Source organism: Schistosoma haematobium, chromosome 1, assembly GCF_000699445.3.
Source record: "Schistosoma haematobium chromosome 1, whole genome shotgun sequence".
NCBI lineage: Eukaryota > Metazoa > Platyhelminthes > Trematoda > Strigeidida > Schistosomatidae > Schistosoma > Schistosoma haematobium.
Window position 1 is genome coordinate 11,114,883 of NC_067196.1, and position 21,258 is coordinate 11,136,140.

Sequence of the window (21,258 nt, forward strand, 5' to 3'; positions counted from 1 at the left end):
ACCCGATGCTATGCGCCTACCAACGAATACAATGAAGACGTTAAAGACCAACTCTATGTCACGCTGCAGTCAATCTTCAAGAAATGCCCAACACAGGACTTGACCATTCTGACGGGAGACTTAAATGTCAAGGTTGGAATGGATAACACTGGATATGAAGACATCATGGGACGATATGGACTGGGAGAAAGAAACGAAAATGGTGAGAGATTTGCAAACCTATGTGTTTTCAATAAACTGGCCATAGCCGGCACCATATTCCCACATAAACGCATACACAAAACCACATGGACTTTAGCGGATCACACTACCCAAAACCAAATCGACAATATCTGCGTTAACGAAAAGTTCAGGAGGACGATGGAAGACGTGAGAACAAAGGGAGGAGCTGATATAGCATCAGATCATCACCTGCTGGTCGCCAAGATGAAATTGAAACTCAAGAAGCACTGGACAACGGGGCGGACAATATCACAAAAGTCCAATACAGCCTTTCTTCAGGATACTAGCAAACTCAACAAATTCAAGATAGTCCTCAGCAATAAGTTTCAGGCCTTTCATGATCTACTCAATGGAGAAGGAACTACTGTGGAGAACAACTGGAAGGGGATCAAATAGGCAATCACTTCAACATGTCATGAGGTCCTGGGTCACAAGAAGCACCATCACAAGGAATGGATCAAAGTTGATACACTGGACAAGATTCAAGAAAGGAGGAACAAGAAAGCAGCGATCAACACCAGCCGAACAAGAGCAGAAAAAGCCAAGGCACAAGCTGAATACACGGAAATAAACAAACAAGTGAAGAGGAGCATCAGAACCGACAAACGTAAATATGTGGAAGATTTAGCAACGACGGCGGAAAAGGCTGCAAGAGAAGGAAACATGAGACAACTGTATGACATAACAAAGAAACTCTCTGGAAATCGCCCCAAACCAGAACGACCAGTGAAAAGCAAGGAAGGCGAGGTAATCACCAACATTGAAGAGCAACAAAACAGGTGGGTAGAACACTTCAAAGAGCTCTTGAATCGACCAGCTCCACTGAACCCACCCAACATTGAAGCAGCACCCACGGACCTCCCAATCAATGTTGGCCCACCAACAATTGAAGAGATAAGCATGGCCATCGGACAAATCAAGAGTGGCAAAGCAGCAGGACCAGACAACATTCCAGCAGAGGCACTGAAACCAGACGTATCGGTAACTGCAAGGATACTCCACATTCTCTTCAATGAGATTTGGGATGAGGAACGAGTACCAACAGACTGGAAAGAAGGACTTCTGGTCAAAATACCAAAGAAAGGCAATCTCAGCAACTGTGATAACTACAGGGGCATCACTCTTCTCTCAATACCGGGAAAAGTCTTCAACGGGGTATTGTTAAACAGGATGAAGGACTGCGTAGACGTCTAACCTCGAGACCAACAGGCTGGATTCCGTAAGGATTGATCGTGTATAGACTAAATCGCAGCACTGCGGATCATTGTGGAACAATCAATTGAATAGAATTCACCACCCTACATCAACTTCATTGACTACAATAAAGCATTTGATAGCATAGACAGCACAACACTATGGGAGATTCTTCGACATTACGGCGTGCCCGAGAAGATAGTCAATATCTTAAGGAATTCTTATGATAGATTAAACTGCAAAACCATGCATAGAGCGGAGGCTACAGACTTGTTCGAGGTAAAGACCGGTGACAGGCATAGTTTCTTGCTCTCACCCTTTCTCTTTCTCCTGGTGATCGACTGCATCATGAAGACGTCAACATCTGGAGGAAGCATGGAACACAGTGAACAGCAGGATGCAGCTGGACGATTTAGACTTCGCAGATGATCTGGCCCTTCTATCACACACGCAATAACAAATGCAGGAGAAGACAACCAGTATAGCAGCAACCTCAGCAGCATTAGGTCTCAATATACACAAAGGGAAAAGCAGGATTCTCCGATACAACACAGAATGCACCAATCCAATCACAATTGACGGAGAAGATTTGGAAGATGTAAAAACCTTTACGTATTTGGGCAGCATCATTGACGAACAGGGTGGATCTGATGCAGATGTGAAGGCGCGGATCGGAAAATCAAGAGCAGCATATTTACAACTGAAAAACATTTGGAACTAAAAACAATTGTCAACCAACACCAAGGTCAGAATTTTCAACACAAATGTCAAGACAGTTCTACTGTATGTCGTGGAAACTTGGCGGACTACGAAAGCCATCATCCAGAAAATACAGGTGTTTATTAACAGTTGTCTACACAAAATACTTCGGATCCGTTGGCCGGACACTATTAGCAACAACGTACTGTGGGAGAGAACAAACCAGATCCCAGCGGATGAAGAAATCGGGAAGAATCGCTGGAAGTGGATAGGACACACATTGAGGAAAGCACCCAACTACGTCACAAAGCAAGCCCTAACATGGAATCCTCAAGGCCAAAGGAGGAGAGGAAGATCAAAGAACACATTACAACGAGAAATGGAGACAGATATGAGAATAATAAACAAAAATTGGATAGAATTGGAAGGCCCAGGACAGAGTGGGTTGGAGAGTGCTGGTGGGCGGCCTGTGCTTCGTTGAGAGTAACAGGAGTAAGTAACTAAGGTTAGCTCACGATTAACTGAGCGAACCCAAATCCAGATTGACAGTGGCAATATTCCGACCTGAAGGATACGTTAATTCGTAATTGAGCATACATAGATGACCTACATCGTCTTCTTTGTCTAAGTTGTGGTGATTAGTTATGTTTGTGCTCTTCAGAAGAATGTTGATCATTGTCATCATCTACATACTGAAGACAAGCGTCTGGTTCTGGTGCAGTGTTTACATCCATATGTATCAACATATCTGGCGAAAAATACTTTACATTTGAGTCATCAATGTTCTTTTTACATACTGATATGACATACTTAGTGAGCGTAAACTGTAACAATAATTATCAACCACAGAATTGCCATTACCTTATGAACTTAGAAAAAAGTCTTAAAATTCTGCCAAGTGGTAATTTGTCGCGATAATATATCACCGAAGATTCGTCCTCTATCATCCATCATTACGATGGCATCGAATTCGTTACTTGAAAGATGGGCGTTATCAGGCAGTGTGGCTGAACTCAAATCAAATCTGTCTTGATATGACCGCTTCTGCAAAACCTTATGAGTTGTCGAGATGACGCACTAATCGTTTTACGAGAGTTTGAGCTTCTAGTGCTCTTAAACTCCAGTCAACGGAGCGTCAAACTTGATGGTCAGATCTCAATGAACTTTTTACAGAAAGTTGAGAAGTTTAAAAGCTGAGTTCAAGAAGTACTACTAAACAGCCACTAATAATGAATACTGGCAGTTCATTTGATGTAAATGAAGCAGGCAACGCCATAGCTACACAGCAGTGTAGCAGTATTCCCAACGAGACTATAATTATTTTTGTAGCCTCATCGTATTTCCAATCTCCTTATTTTCGGGAGTTTTCTGAGTTTTCCCCAAAGTGTTCGAGGCTTGTGGTGAAATATTAGTGGAAACCTAAAAATTCCCCAAAACTTCGGGGATTTTACCCAAACCTGGGTTTTTGTGCCATTTCCCCATAGTCTTCTACTGCGGCTTTCTCAACACGAACTGGATTTTTACAAATTGGGAGATTGGGATTGTACTGAATTCAGCCATTGCATTGTGTATTTATGGTCACTGTGCACCTAGTACAGCAAACGGTATAGTCTAGGGTTTTTAGTAACGAAATTAAGATAGTATCATCACCGAAATGTCACCACCTGTTCTTCTGTCAATGAAGCAACAGCTGAACACTGTTGTAATTGGGATGATGAAGGAAGTTGACATGACTGTAAGAAAGGAAACTGAACGCAGGTTGTTTTTATCGTACTTATATCGTGTAATTCTTCATAATAAGTTACTATTAACATTGTACGTAAACCTCTAACGTCTATCAATGTCAGTCTATTTAATATCACACGCAAATTCGAACACTGTCTTCTAGAACAGTGTTCGCGTTAATTTGCGCGACTTATTATTAGGGTGCATAAGTTGTTAAGATAGGGAACACTTAGTCTATAATGTATGTAGTTTACAGCACATTTTCATTTAACATGGCGGTCTAGAATCATTTAAGAGTAGGTCTCTAGAATGTAACAACTGCTAAGTCGTCGCGATGACATAAAATCGTCGAAGATACGTCTGATATCAGACATCATTTATGATAGCAATGCTTCTGTTACTTGACAGGTGGACGTCATCAGACACAAAGTGTCTAAACTCAAATCAAATTTATTTTTGTCATGATTTGACCTCTTATGCAAAACCTGAGGAATTACTGAGGTGACGCACCAATCAATTTACGGCATATTGACCTTCTAGTGCCCAGTATCCTGTACAATCCCAACCAACCAATAAAGGGGAAATAAAGGCGAACAAAAGTAAAATAAAGAGGAAACGCGCCAAAATGTCTGTTTTTTCGCCTGTCCGGGCGAAATAATGCGGATTTCCCCCTTTTTGTCTCTCCGTCTCTCAATTGTCGCTGAATTGCCTACTTTTCGCCTAAATACACGCCGAATCGCCTATTTTTTGCCTGAATGTACGCCGAATTGGTCATGTGGCCAGTCAAAATGATGGTTCATTTAACGTACTGAATTGTCTTCGAGCACATTTTGTAGATAACTGGGGAAATCTCTATCAGTTAAAGTGCTATGGACAATCAGTACGTATTTTCTAGTGATTACTCATGGTCTAACATGAACTCGAACCCATAAACATCGAAACTACCACCAAAACATGATTTCATTCAACCACTGAGTCAGAATCTAATTATATCCAGTTTTTAGGGCCTCAAAGACCAACAACTTAACAGAAGTCATATATATGGTTAATCGATGAAGTCAAAGTTGACGCTATTATTTATAAAGTGGACACAAGAACAGGCGATCTGAGGGACTGATAAAAAGTCGTGTCCTATGTAAAAAAAAAAGACCCTGTAATGAACAAGCACTCAGATGGAAACAGTCAACCAAAAATTTATGATAATTAGGAGTATTTGAATTATAGTATTCCAGAAATAACGCAATTGGATCAAGAAGTACAAGATAAGCACGAACGAATGTTCTGTATTTGGAATTCGAAATCAAGCATTCAACAAGTACAAAGGAATCATTAGTTCATTCAAACAACACAAAATTACAGAATATCTTGCTGAAATATAAGAACAGTACACTAAATCTCCATCATGTGCCCTCAACATGCTGTATATTTCTTCAAGTTCACAATTCCTTTCTATTTTCCAGTCTATTCTCTTCAACTCAACCTTCTTAGTCTTCTGTTGCCAGGTTTTCCACTTCCGACAGATGTTACGTACTACTTATTTCCGTCGACATAAGTAGCATACACCACAACCCAATTTTATTATTTTATTTACAAATAAAAAAAATATATTCTTATTGATTCAGTCTAATGAGGAGTTGTCATACTTATGGTTATTTGTGTATTATCATAAGAATTCGAACAGATCATCTATTTTTAGTGAACTTATTCAATACTATGATATTATGTTTAGACTAGACATGTGGGAATTCACAATACTCATGAATTGATTGTAATTATCAAGTTTTAATTTCGTTAGTTGACAATTAACCTATAATAACTTTAATTAAAGTTCACTCAGAGTTCAACATTTTGTGTATGAATTAGTTAGCTCAGTGACCAGTATTTTCATATTGTTATTCACTTATTCATGTCGGGAAGTTGTTGTTAATAATTTAGTTCTCATAAGTAATCGCCCACAATTTGCTTTAATGCACATTTCTGTTTCTTCGGATTTTATATTGTTCGATCATTATAACAATTATTTCGATATATATATATATATATATATATATATATATATATATATAAAGTATAATTACGTAAAACACTTCAGTATTTTATTAATAAACATGGTTAAGTCTGTAACATGGAGTCGAGTAGAGATTGACTATGAACACCACTACAAGGAAACAAGTGCCAAACAAATCAGAAGGCGAAGATTGAACGTAACCAGATTTATTTCGTTGGCGATCTCGTGGTATCGAACGAATACCAAGATCGTGCCAAAAGAAGTACAAGTGAAATCAGCGGGTAAGAGTACGAACGTACGATGTCACAATCCGCGGAAAAAAGTAATGAGGAGTAATGGAGTAGTAATATGGATGTCATTAGCACAGTTAAACAGAAGTACATTAAAACAAGCACAGGTACAATTGGTTATAATAATAATTGTTTTCATTAAATCAATCGTGTTCTTGTGGTGAAAGTAAGTCACTACAGGAGCCCCCCGCTAGAAAGGGTTTACACTTTCGATAAGTAGCGGTTTGAATCGTGGGACTGATTGGCTGACGAGCGATTGTAGGACGGAAGAATTGGCCGAACAGGAAAGCGATCATTGATCGTCGAGTTGCCAACGAAGGTCCTTTTCGGATAACGGTACCAGAAGCGGTGTGTTGTATTTGTTGCTCGGGTTGGCATACCACATCAGAGTTGTTTGTATCCAGAATCTGAAGACTGCGTTCGTAGGGATGCGGACCGGAAACACTGCAGACGTAGGACGAAACCACGTTGAGCCGAGGAACCAGAAGCGACCATAACGACCAAGTTCGAGACCAAGCGTATGCCAAACATTCGAAACCAAAATATCGACTGGGTGCGTTGACAAGAGCGTGGGTGATCAGTCCAGCTTTCGCCAAACTTGACTGAAGTCGACGGTACCAGACGGGGATGTTCGGAGGCGTGGGCTCAAGATACAAGTCTATCAGTATGCATGAAGTTAATAGAGAAATCATATTTTCTCACTCCATGTTGATATTGGAATCAACTATAGAGGAATAGTATCTTTGTAGTTGATAAAAACTCACTTGTAGTACAATGAATTCATTTATTCTGTAAATATTGTTGATTTACCTTTTTATTTTTTTTAAAATGATTTATACAGAATAGAGAAGAACGGAATGTTGTTCAGTTGACTAGAAATTAACCTTTCAAAAAAATTCAATTTATTTTAGCAAAAAGCCAATGAATCATAAAACTGGAAATATAAACGAGTAGGATATATGTACAACAATCAGAAATATCACTCGAAGGTCTTGCGAAAATTGGTCTGATTTGTAGATTGTATTCTTCACAGATTGATCTCAGTTGGGATGTCATTGAGAACCAGATAATACTAAATAGATGGTTCGTTCTGGTATGGGGCCCAACTTGACACCTGAATGTTTTGGGTTCGATGCTTTGACAGGCTGTGGGTTTAGACTGTTAGTTATTAGTGGTACACTCACTTGGAAACTATGATAACTGGTTGTATTATTTATGAAAATAAACATTGACTAAGCACACAAACAGGGAAGTCGCTGGGTAAAAACACAATTATAAAATCACTGGACAAATAAACACAAAAATGTATCCAGTTAACAAGCACAGCAACGACTGAACAATGAATTAGTTTACCAAACATAACATAAAATCTCAGTGGAACTGTAAATAATAACAATCCTATTCAAAGGAAATTAGGGAACCTAATAAACGCTGGACATCTTACAAGACGTGTGGATACAAGCATCCAGTGTGGGAGCCATTGGCTGCTACCACGACTATATGATTAACGTAAACAGACTTATTGTTACATCATTGTTTACTTTATAGACCAGAGTACACGGAAAGAAACCTAATTATCTTATAAGCCATCGTTACTATATTAAGTTTATTTAATAAATCAACTCACACAAAAAATGAAGGTAAAGAAAGGAAGACAATTAGTATGATCTTGTCATGTTATAAGAGTCAAATCTGGAAAACTGTGAGCATTATTTCAGCTGTAGACAGAACATTCCTATCTAGATATATTTCTTAAGAAGTCTCAGACATAAAATAGCTAACTTTGTAATTTAAATCGTGAACTTACTGACTAAATAACCACCGAACATCCGTTTCGTTCTACTACAATACTTCGCAGCGCCAAACATCCACGACCCAAAAGCTGATTGGACCTAGAACCTTGACGACGAAACAGCTACTCGCTGTTTTGACTTTCACTGCTTTACTAGATTAGATCAATTTATGATGCCAGTTATGAGATCCCGTAATCTCCCCGAACCCTTACAGTAATAACTAGATTTTTACAATTCCAATGAAACTTGAAAATAAAAACTAAATTGTTTTGAGATTGGCAGATACCTAAACTCATTGATGAGGGCGATTACATCTGGAAGTAAATTCCTACGACCAAACCCTTAAACGTAAGCTTATTAGTATTGATGACCACGCAACGTTGATCAAAAAACACGACGGACCATCTGCTGCATTATTTGTACCAGGTAAACGAAGCTGATGAGATAAATGTAACCATTTGGTGTCTATAGGATCGGATTGAGGATCAGGAAATGTAATTTGAACTGAAATATACCCTACGGTTCGTGTTTCGAACCTCTTGAAGTACGTGTAACACAGGAGAGGCAGTACTAATCCTACCAATATTCGACTAATACGTAACGACCCACGCAATAATCTTACGGATAATAACACCCCTTAAAACTACACGATGCATTCGTTGTACGAGACAACTGGAAATATTCTTGGTTATAAACCTTTCTACAGTTTTCCTCAGTGGTGGTAAGAACACTACTCTTGACGTCCTTTTGTATGCGCACGACTGCAGTTACTTGGTTCCACACAAAACACCACTCATGCAACTAGTAAGGTTAATAGGAGTGCGACGAACCGACGGCACCTTATATAGGAAAAATCACCGTCGGTTGACATAATCCTCCCAGAAACACAGGGAGACTGAATTAAGATGGATTCTCACCATTCGAAGTAACATGAGCAAAGTCTAGATAACCAATGAAACGGATGTTAAGAGACATGTTCGCCCACGTTACCACTACAAACCTATCGGTGTTAGTCCTACAGCTACTTCAGGTCACTGCTTGAAGCCCTAACAGATCGGACCCTACCCACCAATTGGCACCTGCTAGTCTGGCGCGAGACCCGTAGGACTAGTGCCGTAAATGCCTCACAGGAAACATTTGCAGCCTACTAACAATGGGAATCAGTTCAATCAACCGAACCCAACATCTACATACAAGGGATAACATCAAGATATGACCAGCCAATCGTGTTAACGTTCCGCCCAAAGTGAATAGGCCACGGGTCTCCCACCATAACCAAAACGTACTGCATGCAGCAAATCCTGAGTGTCAAGAAAAGTTTAAAGACCAACGCCGACCGAATTCATATAACTGCACACAGCCACCGTGGATGGCAGGATACTGTTAAACCTAAAGAGTGACTTGTGTTCGTCAGATCCCTAGGACCCAGTCGATGACCGGCAACAAGCACAGCAGAGCCGGATAGCACCATCCTTGGAGCGACAAGAGCAAGGCCAACCTGATGGGTGTGCGATGCCTCACTGACGATGATTTAAAGTAACAAGCCTCTTGTATACTCGATAAACAAATGGAACCATGTAGTCAAGCATATCGGAATACTCGTGGATGTATTCATAAGCTACTATTGCTTTACCGTATGTAGTTTACTCGGGTGGGGCTCAAAACTTGCAATCGTTTGGATTTCTAATTTAGTTCCTACTTTGGCACTTCGAACCAAAACTAGCTTAAGATTTAAGAAGAGAATTCCTGATGGAAAGACCATAGGTTGATAAATACTTGCATTTGAAATATAGACAAAGTAGAAACAATGTACAGGTAAATACAAATTATCGGTCTTCCATGTAGCTGGATATTTCCATAACGTCAGGAAGCTCGCTGATATTAACTTCAAAACGATTTTGTACTTCGTTGAGTACCTTCGCGTCGACTTCATCTGATATGAAGGTTATGGCTAATCCTTTAGTTCCGAAACGACCAGCTCGAGCAACCTAAATCAGAATTACTTTACTTTCGAACTGCTAACGTACTCTGTGAAGGTAGGTGTCGGAATCTTCTGGCATATCATAGTTGAAGACGATATTGACACGTTCAATGTCCATACCTCGACCGAAGAGATTGGTAGCCACTAGTAAACGTTTCTGAAAGTTCTTAAATGCTTGATAACGTTCCAAACGTTCTTCCTGAGCCATATTACGGTGCATTGCAATCGCGGGGAAGTTCTGGTCGACCAGTAACTGAGCCAAAGCCATACATCGTTGAACGGATTTGACGAAGATTATAACCTAAAGCGATATGAACAGCTTTAAAGGGTATTTCAGAAAAAAAGCGCTTAAACGCATGTGATCAGGCACTAGCCCACATCAGTATTAGCATGGCAAACATCATTTCCAAAGCTTACCTGGTTGAACTGCAGTTCATCAAGAAGCTCAAAAAGCTTTCTGTTTTTCTCATTTTCCTTGACTTTAACATAATGCTGCCGTAGACCATGCAAAGTCAACTTCGAGTCATTCTCGATAAATATTTCCAACGGCTAAAAACAAAAACGTGGTAAGTGCCGAGTAGGCGCTAATGAGAAACCACTGGCGTTATACATGGACAAAACATTAATCATTAAGAAATAGTCAAACTGCCTGCTTTTTGATTCTCCACCTGGCCCATACGAATGCGTTTGGCAAGCAAATGTGAATCACATCCAAGCGACCATCTGCCATGCTCCACGGTCGAACGCTGAGTCGTCGAACGTTCCAGAGCAAATGCTAGCTGATACGCTCAGTTAGTAAGGACTAAACACATCAAAATTGTACTTGGCACGGATGATCTAAGTCATCTTGGCGAACGCAAAACCAGCTCAGGTGGGAATGGGAATGGAAATAAGACAACTCCGCCAGACATTGCAACAACGTACGTCTTGCATGAAGTTTCTGCAAACAGGGCGTATTTCTTTGCTCATGGTTGCGCTAAACATCATGACTTGTTTTTGATGTGGAGTCATGCGGAATATTTCTTGAACATCACGCCGCATATCTAATAAAAGTAAGTTGAGTATCATAATCTTACCGAGCGTATCCAGCATTTTATCACATTCATCAATGATGAAGTGTTTGACATGTTGTAGCTTTAATGTTTTACTCCTCACTAGATCCAGAATACGACCAGGAGTCCCCACAACGATGTGAACGGGAGATTTTGTTAGTGTTTCAATATCCTTACGTATTGGCATCCCACCAAAGAACACACCCACCTTCAAGGTAAAATATAGTACTCACTTCTTACCTTTATCTTTGGCATGTATTTAGAGAATCGTTCGTATTCTTTACTTATTTGGAAAGCAAGTTCTCTTGTGTGACAGAGGACTAGAACAGTTGTATTGGCTTCTCCTTCGGGATCGAGCTGTTGTAGTGTAGCTATGACGAATACGGCAGTCTTGCCCATCCCAGACTTTGCTTGGCACAGTACATCCATACTTAAAATGGCTTGAGGTATACATTCATGTTGAACTTCAGATGGATGTTCGAAGCCACAATCAACGATGGCTCTTAATAATTCCGGCTTGAGAATGAAATCACGGAATCCCGAACTGTGTATGGTGACGTATGCCCCTTTGACACCTTTCTTTGCTGTAGCTTCTCCATTAGGTCTTGCCTCTTGAACTGTTTCTTGCTCTTCATCTTCGTAATCCAAAAGCTCAGCTTCGTCAGCCATAGGACTACTGTGTGAGAATGAGTCAAACGAGTAGGACAAAGATGGCGAAAGTACAACCACCTAAACAACAGACACAATGCAATGAACATTGTACAATACAGTAACTTCAAACTTTTCTGTGTATCTGTGTTGTAAGAGAGAACTCTGTGTTGCAATGAGGTATAATTCTGAAAAATTTTCTAAATTTTAGGATGGGAAGTGTGGTTAAGTGTTACACCAGGGGTAATATCCCTCAAAAAGGTTCGAACCGTTCTGGATGGAATAAAAGCTTTCGCTTAATGGACTTCCGTACCTATTCGCAGGAGATCATTGATTTCTTTAGGTAGGAGCCTAGGCATATTTAACGACAAAAATGGAAATATTAGTAAGTTCTAGGGAGATGCTGTCCCAAGTCAGTAAGAATGTTACGTTTTCTCTTAAAAGGACCTCATGGAAGTCTCTTAGACAGTCTCAGTCGGAGGTGAATCCTGATGTATTACTTGTTGCAAGGAGAAAAACGTGTCTCAACAGTCCGTTCTATGTTTTTTCTCCAGTTTCTAGGTGTTACCCCTAAGTTTCTGTTGGGAATGAGCTTATGTAGGTGTCTAAAGTTATGCCTAAAGGAGTTGAGGGTGCTCTAGGTCGTTAGAAGGCCAACTCTAGAACGCCTATCCTCTAGTGGGTAAATATTCAGTAAGTTGAGGCACCTTATCGAATGTATTTTGGAAGTCAAAGTGTATTGAAAGTGACCCTCCTTGAAACTGTGTTGTTTCGGTGAAATGAAGTTTATGGATAGTAAGTAGTCACGCAGACTATCGCATATTAGGGGCTCCATAATTTTTAGGGATATTGAGAGAAGTGCTCTCTGCATCAGTAGGCCTCAACAAACATAAGGAAAAAAGCATGATCCTCAAATACAATGCAAGGAGTACCAACTCAGCCAAACTTGGTGGGGAAAATTTTGAGCAGGTGGAAACTTTCCTATACCTGGACAGCATCATCGATGAACAAGAAAGATCCGATGCAGACGTAAAGGCGAGGATTGAACGCATGTTTTGCACATTTTACCAAATAACTGTACATTTAGTCGTCCCCACTTGTGCTTCTTTCATTACAGCATGATCAATAATTTAGAATATGGGTCTACAGATAAGATATTACCTAGGCAAGGTTATTAAATGTATAAGGACAGTGAAAAATGTTGATAGAATATTCATGCAGATAAACCAACAAGTCAAGAAATAGGTTCTTATGTTGGTGATGTATCATAAGTCCACAGTCGTGATAATCTGTTTAAAAAGTGGCACATAGTACAAACTGTAACCTTGGTGGCCACCCGTCCGTCTCAAATTTTTTCTCTGTGTGTTACATTCGTGGCTCTGAAACAAGTAAAACAAGCAACAGAACGAGCGACTAAATGCGGGTGATAAAATCAGATTTCTCCCTATGGTAGAGGTTAAGGTTTATGCATTAACAAGCAGAACGTAAACTAATCAATAAGGGGACTCAGATAAACCATTAGAACAAAAGGCGGTGTTTAAAGATCTGTACGGGAAAACAGGCCTTTGTCAATAGAAAGTTGAAGGACGAAACGGTAAAAATATTTGTTGATTCCGGAAAACTAATGGTAACGTAAATTGTTTGAGCCTCCACATGGCTTTATTACTATAGCCTTTATTCATTTAGTTCTCTTTTTTGTTATCTAATGTCAACTTTCAGGTCTGTGCTTGAGCATCTGGAAATGCACGGATAGGACAACTTGACATAACCAACTTAGGTAAAAACACGAGTCTAAGAAGCAGCAAACATAGGATCACAACATCAATATCCCTGAATGACAGAGTCATTACCAATCATAGAGAGCTGACGACGATGGAAATCAGGAAACCTTACTCTCTGTGAAGCAGTTCATGTTACCTAAAGGGCCCAGTGCTACTAAAAAAAGAAATCCTTGAGGCTTAAATGCATTCTAACTCAAAGTGGCTCAGGTGGTCCTAAAGGACTGGGATTCTAGACCACAGATAACGACGGTAACCTCCTCATTGCAAATGGCGGCTTCCGCTTCATTGGTATTCTTTGCTCATAGATTTTTGATATTATTTGAACATCTCGGGACTGCAGACGGATCTCGAGGCGACACGATTAAACAAAGTGTCAGGTTGCAAACAGTCATTTGCCTGGTGGACTACGGAGAACACAAAGCTTTAATGTTACAGAGGCGGGAATATAATTTATGAACGAACCAGTCAGGTATAAGATGACAGGTCTCGGATTTCGGCGCGAAATTCACCCATTTATTTGGCTAAATACAGTTTTGGCATTATAGCTTGTGTCAGTTCGTGATGAACCCCTAAATATAATTCCTAACCCTAACCATCAATAGTAAATCATAATTCTTATTCCTCACATTAATTTATGACCTTTTGGTCCTAGTTATTAGGTGAAGACTCTCTAGGTCAATTTAGCGTTGCTCAAACGTCGTTCATGAATTATAGTCTCACCATTACAGAAGGTAATTCGGGAAGCATCGTGTACGTAGATTCCATGATCACTCACGTAGGTTCAATTAAACAAATAAGCCATAGGCAAAGGTCAGTTTCAAGTGAAAACCGTTAACTGGTTGTATTCACACTCCAAAAGTTTACAAAAGTATGTGTGAATTGGATAGAGGAAGGAATGAAATTGACTCTTGTATGATAGATTTAGCGGTACCATGTGCATCTCAAACTACTTATTGCAAACTGATTATACCAAACATGTTCTCTTTATTTCAGGGGCAGAAAAATGGGGTAGTGAATAAGGCTGCCTCGTGCCTATGTTCCTGCCTGCTAGCACAAAAGGTATTCACCCAATAATATACTGTCTTTCATGACCTTCCATAATGCTCGTCATGTTTGTCTGGCACTACAAGACGTCTGATTAAATTTGTCAACAGGAAGCTTACCCCGAATGTCCACGGTCAGACGATGGAAGTATGGTTTATTCTTATCTACTAAGACATTTTGACATCTTCATTTCAGGATACGCTCATTTTTAGGGTTAACCTCATCAAAAACACAGTAGAGGCCAAATAAAATGAGGCCCAGTTCTTTAAACTAATTGTAGAACCAGGAGTTTTTAAAAAAAGTGAACTACCAATACGGTAAAAAATGCCAAGCTCTTCCAAGCTTCTATCGAGAATTAGCTGGGAAATTTCCCCATCAGCATCCCCTAGATCCTAGCTGTCATACCAAAACGTGATTGCGCTGTCCCAGGCTACGGTTTGCTAAGATGAACTAAAAAGCTGTGAGCTATGTTGTGTGTGTTGTCTTGAAGACATTGCTCATCGTGCTCAAATCTCTCAAGAAAGATATGTTAGTAGCCTGAAGGATAAGGTAAATTAGCCAAGCACAAAAATGGGATCTATCTACTGGTTGTTGTACAGATACTGGAAACACTTGTTATATCTCACCACTTTCAATTTCACTTTGCATCACATAACAGTTCGGTTATGAGGACCATGAAGGTCAAGAGGTGTCTTCTGAAGTGCTTGATGCCAATGCTATTTGCTTGAAGAATTCCAGGTGGAGAACGAGACCAAAGTTTTTTCGAAGATGTTAGAGAAACGTGACTCGATGAAGGTGTGGACGGCTTCCTTACTCCACACTTTCCACCAAAATGAGCTCACCAGCCCACGAAAGAATAAGTAGAATTACTTATGAATGAAAACAACGTTGAGTGGGTAATCAAAGTGGAATTGATATGGGCAGCTGTTTTGCATCACGGTATGCAGCTTCATGTTAGTTTGTATATCCATGTGGCAGCCGGATGTGGGCGACTAAGGCTGAGCAGTTAATTTGCTGTCAGAACAGAAACATTTTGATTTTTTTATTACTACTTTTTCCTACTGAATGATAAAATATTTGTGTCGTTGGCAAAGGCCAACCTGAACTTAACTCTCTCCACACTTAATGTGATTTACGTTATAACCAAATGGTGAGACCTTCGCACTGACTTCGCTGTCTGGAGAGGATATAAAAAAGTATAGGTTTAACAGTAACTTACATGGATTTCCAAGTGCTGTGGCTTATTTGTAAAATGGTTAGTGGAATAGTTACTTTTTTGATTAGTGCTAGTGATGAATAATGTATTTATTAATATATGGGAAGTAAATATCGTAATGAAAAAATAGAGGATATTGGCAAAACTGTAATTTATAGACGGCCTTTGAACGAATAGTAAGGGACCTTGAGAAACTTTAGTCAACCAGAAAACAGTCGGTCTGGAGTAGAACAAACTATTCAGAACCAGAACATTAGAGTGGATGCTTTTCTTTAACATGGTTTAAAAACATTTCGAGGTTAGAAAGAGACTGTAGTTTGGAACTCGTAATGCATAGGAAACAGGAACTCATCCATGTGATTCCGTAAGATTCGACCTCTGAAGCCATTATATGGTCACACTGCTTCTATATTATTACTGTGTACTCCCATGGTAGGGTCTAAAAGATATCGCTTGTGAGAGATGATATGACGTTTTGTTGATTTATGCGATCCTCCCGAGTCCTCCAAACGACTGACGCAAGCTTGTCATTTTCATTGCTCATGTACCTTGATAGTACTCATACTGTTAAACTGCCGAAGCTTCACTGAAATCAGCAAAGGTAGCAGCCAGCGTTACCGGTGCATTTATTATCCAGTTTGAGACAGTTACCATAATCTGCCCCAGTGTCAATATTGATTGAGCGAGAAATGTTCCCGTTCTGGCAAACGTTTTCCTCCAACATATATCGTATAGAAGTACAACATCGTTACGATAGTCTGCACAATGTCTAGCGGTCATTTGATTGTCTCAATCACAAATAAAAAACTCAGTAATCCTACCTACTGTAGCCGTCGAACTACAACACCCTCCTTGAAATCCACTGTAACGGTATCGCTTTGCGTTCAAATAGGCTCTTTGACCTTGAACTCGCCCATTCGCTTCCGATTAACTCGTCCATAAATTATAGTCTCGCACGAAGTTTTTCTATGTGACGGTTAATCTTTGAACTTTGGTGCAGTGTGGTAACAATGATAATAATGTATTTCTGCATAAGCAGGTACACGCCATTTTTTACAGGCGTGATCCATAAATTACAACATTTGTTGGCTCACAGCATGCTTCCCAAGTAGGGTCGTCAAATAAATAGAATAGATAAAAGTGAATATCAGTTCATTCGTGGAGATGTCTTTCAGCGATAACGATGAGGTTAATGCTTTAGTAGTAGATTGAGTACAGTCTTCAAAATACTTTCCAAAGCGACATCGCATTCACGCTGCACATCAGTTCCAATCCTGATATAATTGTGTTAGAATTCTGATCGTGCTAAGTATTTATGCAACACAACTTATTAAGTTAATAGTTGTTATAAAGTAGACTCGTAGAGCGCTTGTTGTAAACTATGAACTTGAGGAGACGCGTACGTCAAGTTTGTTCCAGACGTCAGAAGTTCTATATCTGTACCCTCAGAGCAAGATTCTGAGGAAAGAAAAAAGTGAGACAGAAGAGCAGCAAGGCACTCGGATATGAACGCCAAACTTTGTTTGCCATTTTGTAGTGGAACAGACAGAGGTATAATAAATCAGATTAAATTCACATTATCTCTTGTTAGAGTGAAATGAAGTCAGAGGCTCCAGACGAGAGAATGTAGTAATCGCCCTCACCATCAATGCTTGCTGGTCAGTAACTTCACTCCCCCTCCTTTTGTGATGTTAAGCTCATTTAAGCTTATTTTTGGATATATGTCATACCTCACACAATCTTCTGTGTTTCACAACCTGTTGGAAAACACTATTTCTGTAAGTACCATTGGCGAGACTCCAATTTATAGACGAGCCAATCAGAAGCGTTCGAGGAATTTCAAGGCCACGGGGCCAAGTTCAACACCTGATGCCCACATACGGTCGGTTCACAGCGGATTTAGGAGAAGAGGTGATTATCGAGCGGCTACAAGAGATGAGTCTACTAAGAAGTTCCTGTACCTGTGACTGCGGTTATCAAATGACTGCAGTACAGTGTGCAGACTACCGTGATGAAATTGCATTTCATTGTTCTTTATGTTGGAGAAAAAATTCTGCTCGAACAGGGAATTCCTATGCTCGATCGCGACTGGAACTGAAGCAAATCATGATAATAGTTGCGAATTGGATAATAAAGACACTAGTAAAACTGGCTGCGGCGTTTGCAGGTGTTACTGAAACTTCAGCAGTCCAGTGGTATGAGTACTGTCGTGACATATGTGCACTTAAAATGACACGTCTACACCAGTCATTCGGAGGAGTAGGAAGTATTGTGGAGATAGATGAAACAGTAGTGAGAAAGTGAAGATACAACAGGAGACGTAGTATCAAGGAACATTGGGTAAGTAGCACTTCCGCAAATATACTTGACAGGTACTTGGAATTTAGGATCGATCGACAAAAAAGGGGCATTTTCAGAGGGTCAGAAACTGGCAAGCAAGCACAATAATACCAATTATATAGGATTGCGTGCAGCCAGGCACTACGGTATATACGGATGATTAGAGAGCTTGTAGATGCCTTCATAGACTTGGCTATGTCCATCATGTCGTAGTGCATCAACGTCATTTTGTCGACCCTAATACTGGCGTTCATACTAACAACATTGAAGCCATGCGGTCGAGATTGAAATAATTTTTAAGACCGTACCACGGCTCCAGAGGACGACTATTATGGAGACATATGGACGAGTTCCTATATTACATGCATTATGATTTCAGAACATCAGAACATTTATCGAACCTTAACAAGTATTTAAATCACGTAAATGAAGAATTGTAGCGTGGTGTCGAGTTGGGATTACCAATGAACACTGCTACCAAGAAACACGTGCCAAATAAATCAGAAGGCGAAGGTTGAACGTAACCAAATGAATCCATAAAATCCCCGAGAAGCCAAATATCAGAAGACAATTAATGCACCAAATCGAGATATATTCGCTGGCGATCTCGTGGCATCGAAAGGATACCGAGATCATGCCAGGATAGAAGCTTGGTTACAGAACGTAACCGAATTCGCGCGAAGTTACAATCAAAGTGTAAGAATAAGAATGGAAGCACAATATGGCTGTCATTAGCACAGTCAAACAAAAGCACATTAAAACAAGCACTGGTACAGTTGGTCATAATAATAATTGTTTTTATTAAACCAGTCGTGTTCTCGTGATAAATGTGAGTCACTACAGGAGCCCCCCGCTAGAAAGGGTTTACACTTTCGATAAATAGCGGTTTAAATCGTGGGACTGATCGGCTGACGAGCGATTGTAGGACGGAAGAATTGGCCGAACAGGAAAGCGATCATTGATCGTCGAGTTGCCAACGAAAGTCGTTTTCGGAGAACGGTACCAGGAGCGATGTGCTGTATTTGTTGCTTGAGTTGGCATGCTACACGAGAGTGGTTTGTATCCAGAATCTGAAGATTGGGTTCGTAGGGAATGCGGACCAGAAACGTTGCAGACGTAGGACGAAACCACGTTGAGCCAAAAGACCAGAAGCGACCACCACGACCAAGTTCGAGATCAAGCGTATGCCAAACATTCAAAACCAAAATATCGACTGAGTGCGTTGACAAGAGCATGGGTGGCCAGTCCAGCTTTCGCCAAAGTTGACTGAAGTCGACGGAACCAAACGGAGATGGTCGAAGGCGTGGGCTCAGGAAACAAAAAGAAAATCAAAAAAGAGAAGAGTGTAGCATGCATGTAGCATAGGAGTAGTCCTACACCGTATCGGTTGTTAACTGTGCGGCTAGTCGCGGAAACGTACGGGCAACCGTACTCGGCGACCGGAACGTGAGACGGTAGTCTCGTTCGTATCTCGTGAGCCTGCGATCTCATCCGAGGTCAGAGGCGGCGTGGTCTGCTGATCTGGACGTGAGACTGTCGTCTCGTCCGTAGACGGTGCAGATGACGCGTGCTGTTGACCGGGACGTGAGAATGAGGTCTCAGATGTCTCTAGCGTGGGACCTGAAGAAGAATTAAGGATCCCGCTAGGTTTGATAGGTCTAGCATTGAATCTCAGGTTGTCAGATAGGGCACTGTCATCGACGTGTGCTGGTTTGAGACGATCAATGCTGACAATCTCGACGCGTCCATATCGATCAACCTTGAAGGTCTTTTCGTGACGAGCGATCACGTGAAAAGGGCCTTCGTAAGGTTGTTGCCGAGGTTTGCGTACCGAATCTACTCGTATGAAAACATGTGAACAGGTAGATAACTCTCGAGGGAGAGCGACCTGTCGGTGTTGTATTCGAGTTGACACCGGAGACAGCGTTCGCATAAATGCAGACAGTCGATGGACGTAGTCTGATTTACCGAAATTAGGTCTGCTCCATGGTGCGAAGAATTCTCCGGGCAGACGCAATGTCGTGCCGTATACCAGTTCAGCGGCGGAACATTGTATATCTGCCTTCAAGCTCGTTCGAATACCTAAGAGGACGAGCGATAAGGTTTCGTACCAGTTGCCGTTCTCGTGTGCTCGTAGAGCACTTTTAAGTTGGTAGTGAAACCGTTCAACTTAACCATTTGGTGCTGGGTGGTAAACGGTAATGCGTGTGCGTATGCATTCCGTACCAAGCAGCCGGGTCAGCGAGGAGAACAGTTATTAGGGGAAAATTTCCCGAATAAAGCGTGGAATTCATTGTCACGCGAATAATAAGTGACAAGGATTCGGTACACATACATGTGAGTCTATTATATTAATACTATTCTTATCGTTATCCGTCATGTCGTGTATATTAAATATTAAAAGATAATATGAAAATATACGACAGACGTGGATAGATAAACTATAGACTCACCGCATTGGCTTCTTTGGTAGATTTGGCCAGAGGTTGAGGCGTGTTCCAAAATACGGCTCACCAGTTGTAGCGTGGCGTCGGGTCGCGGTTGACTATGAACACCGCTACCAAGAAACACGTGCCAAATAAATCAGAAGGCGAAGGTTGAACGTAACCAAATGAATCCATAAAATCCCCGAGAAGCCAAATATCAGAAGACAATTAATGCACCAAATCGAGATATATTCGCTGGCGATCTCGTGGCATCGAAAGGATACCGAGATCATGCCAGGATAGAAGCTTGGTTACAGAACGTAACCGAATTCGCGCGAAGTTACAATCAAAGTGTAAGAATAAGAATGGAAGCACAATATGGCTGTCATTAGCACAGTCAAACAAAAGCACATTAAAACAAGCACTGGTACAGTCGGTTATAATAATAATTGTTTTTATTAAACCAGTCGTGTTCTCGTGATAAATGTGAGTCACTACAGAATATCCACTGTAAGTCATTAGTTTCTTATAATATATTTTTACTTTATACTAACTGTCCTCTGATTGGCTAATAATTGTCAAAGTCATTTAAGATTCATTCAAGGTTCGTCCATAAATTGGAGTCTCGCTGTACCATTTTACAAGCTTATCAGGCAGTTATAAGTTATGGACTGTGGGTAAGGCATCGATGCAGTGCTTGAATTGACCATAGTATAAAGTATAGTTTGCCAATCAGAGCATAAGCATTAAGAAGGGTATAATCTAGGATGGTTGTTTATTAAAGCAGGCGGAAAAGTATAGAAGTATATGAGTTGTAGATAAGGTAACAAGTAGAGAAA

At 40.5% G+C, this 21,258-nt stretch overlaps 2 protein-coding genes across 5 annotated transcripts; one reads left to right on the top strand and one right to left on the bottom strand.

Annotated features, from left to right (window-relative positions):
• Nucleotides 1–138: 138 nt before the first annotated feature.
• On the top strand, nt 139–1,416 carry MS3_00002414 (uncharacterized protein; the record flags this gene model as incomplete). The annotated part of the gene is made up of 1 exon (XM_035731524.2): nt 139–1,416. Exon 1 carries the CDS (start codon nt 886–888, stop codon nt 1,414–1,416), a length of 531 nt encoding a protein of 176 aa, XP_035586037.2. The 5' UTR covers nt 139–885.
• A 4,534-nt stretch (nt 1,417–5,950) lies between these two features.
• DDX39B_1 (Spliceosome RNA helicase ddx39b) lies at nt 5,951–11,704 on the bottom strand. Of its 4 annotated transcripts, XM_051210022.1 has the most exons (6): nt 11,205–11,704; nt 10,989–11,172; nt 10,837–10,955; nt 10,330–10,461; nt 9,959–10,213; nt 5,951–9,919 (listed from the first exon to the last, which is right to left on the bottom strand). In XM_051210022.1, exons 1-6 carry the CDS (start codon nt 11,631–11,633, stop codon nt 9,758–9,760), a joined length of 1,281 nt encoding a protein of 426 aa, XP_051073136.1. In that variant the 5' UTR covers nt 11,634–11,704; the 3' UTR covers nt 5,951–9,757. The 4 variants fall into 4 exon arrangements, with proteins under 4 accessions (XP_051073136.1, XP_051073135.1, XP_051073137.1 ...); XM_051210024.1 differs by having other exon boundaries at nt 9,693–9,919; nt 10,989–11,704; XM_051210023.1 differs by having other exon boundaries at nt 9,758–9,919; nt 10,330–10,955.
• Between the last annotated feature and the right edge of the window lie 9,554 nt (nt 11,705–21,258).

What these genes read in the sequence shown, in the direction of transcription:
- DDX39B_1 (XM_051210022.1), bottom strand. Translation starts at nt 11,633, where the DNA reads ATGGCTGACGAAGCTGAGCTTTTGGATTACGAAGATGAAGAGCAAGAA. An exon ending in AATACATGCCAAAGATAAAG is followed by an intron (nt 11,173 to 11,204) that starts GTAAGAAGTGAG and finishes TTTACCTTGAAG; the next exon opens with GTGGGTGTGTTCTTTGGTGG. An exon ending in GCAGAAACTTCATGCAAGAC is followed by an intron (nt 10,462 to 10,836) that starts GTACGTTGTTGC and finishes TTTTGTTTTTAG; the next exon opens with CCGTTGGAAATATTTATCGA.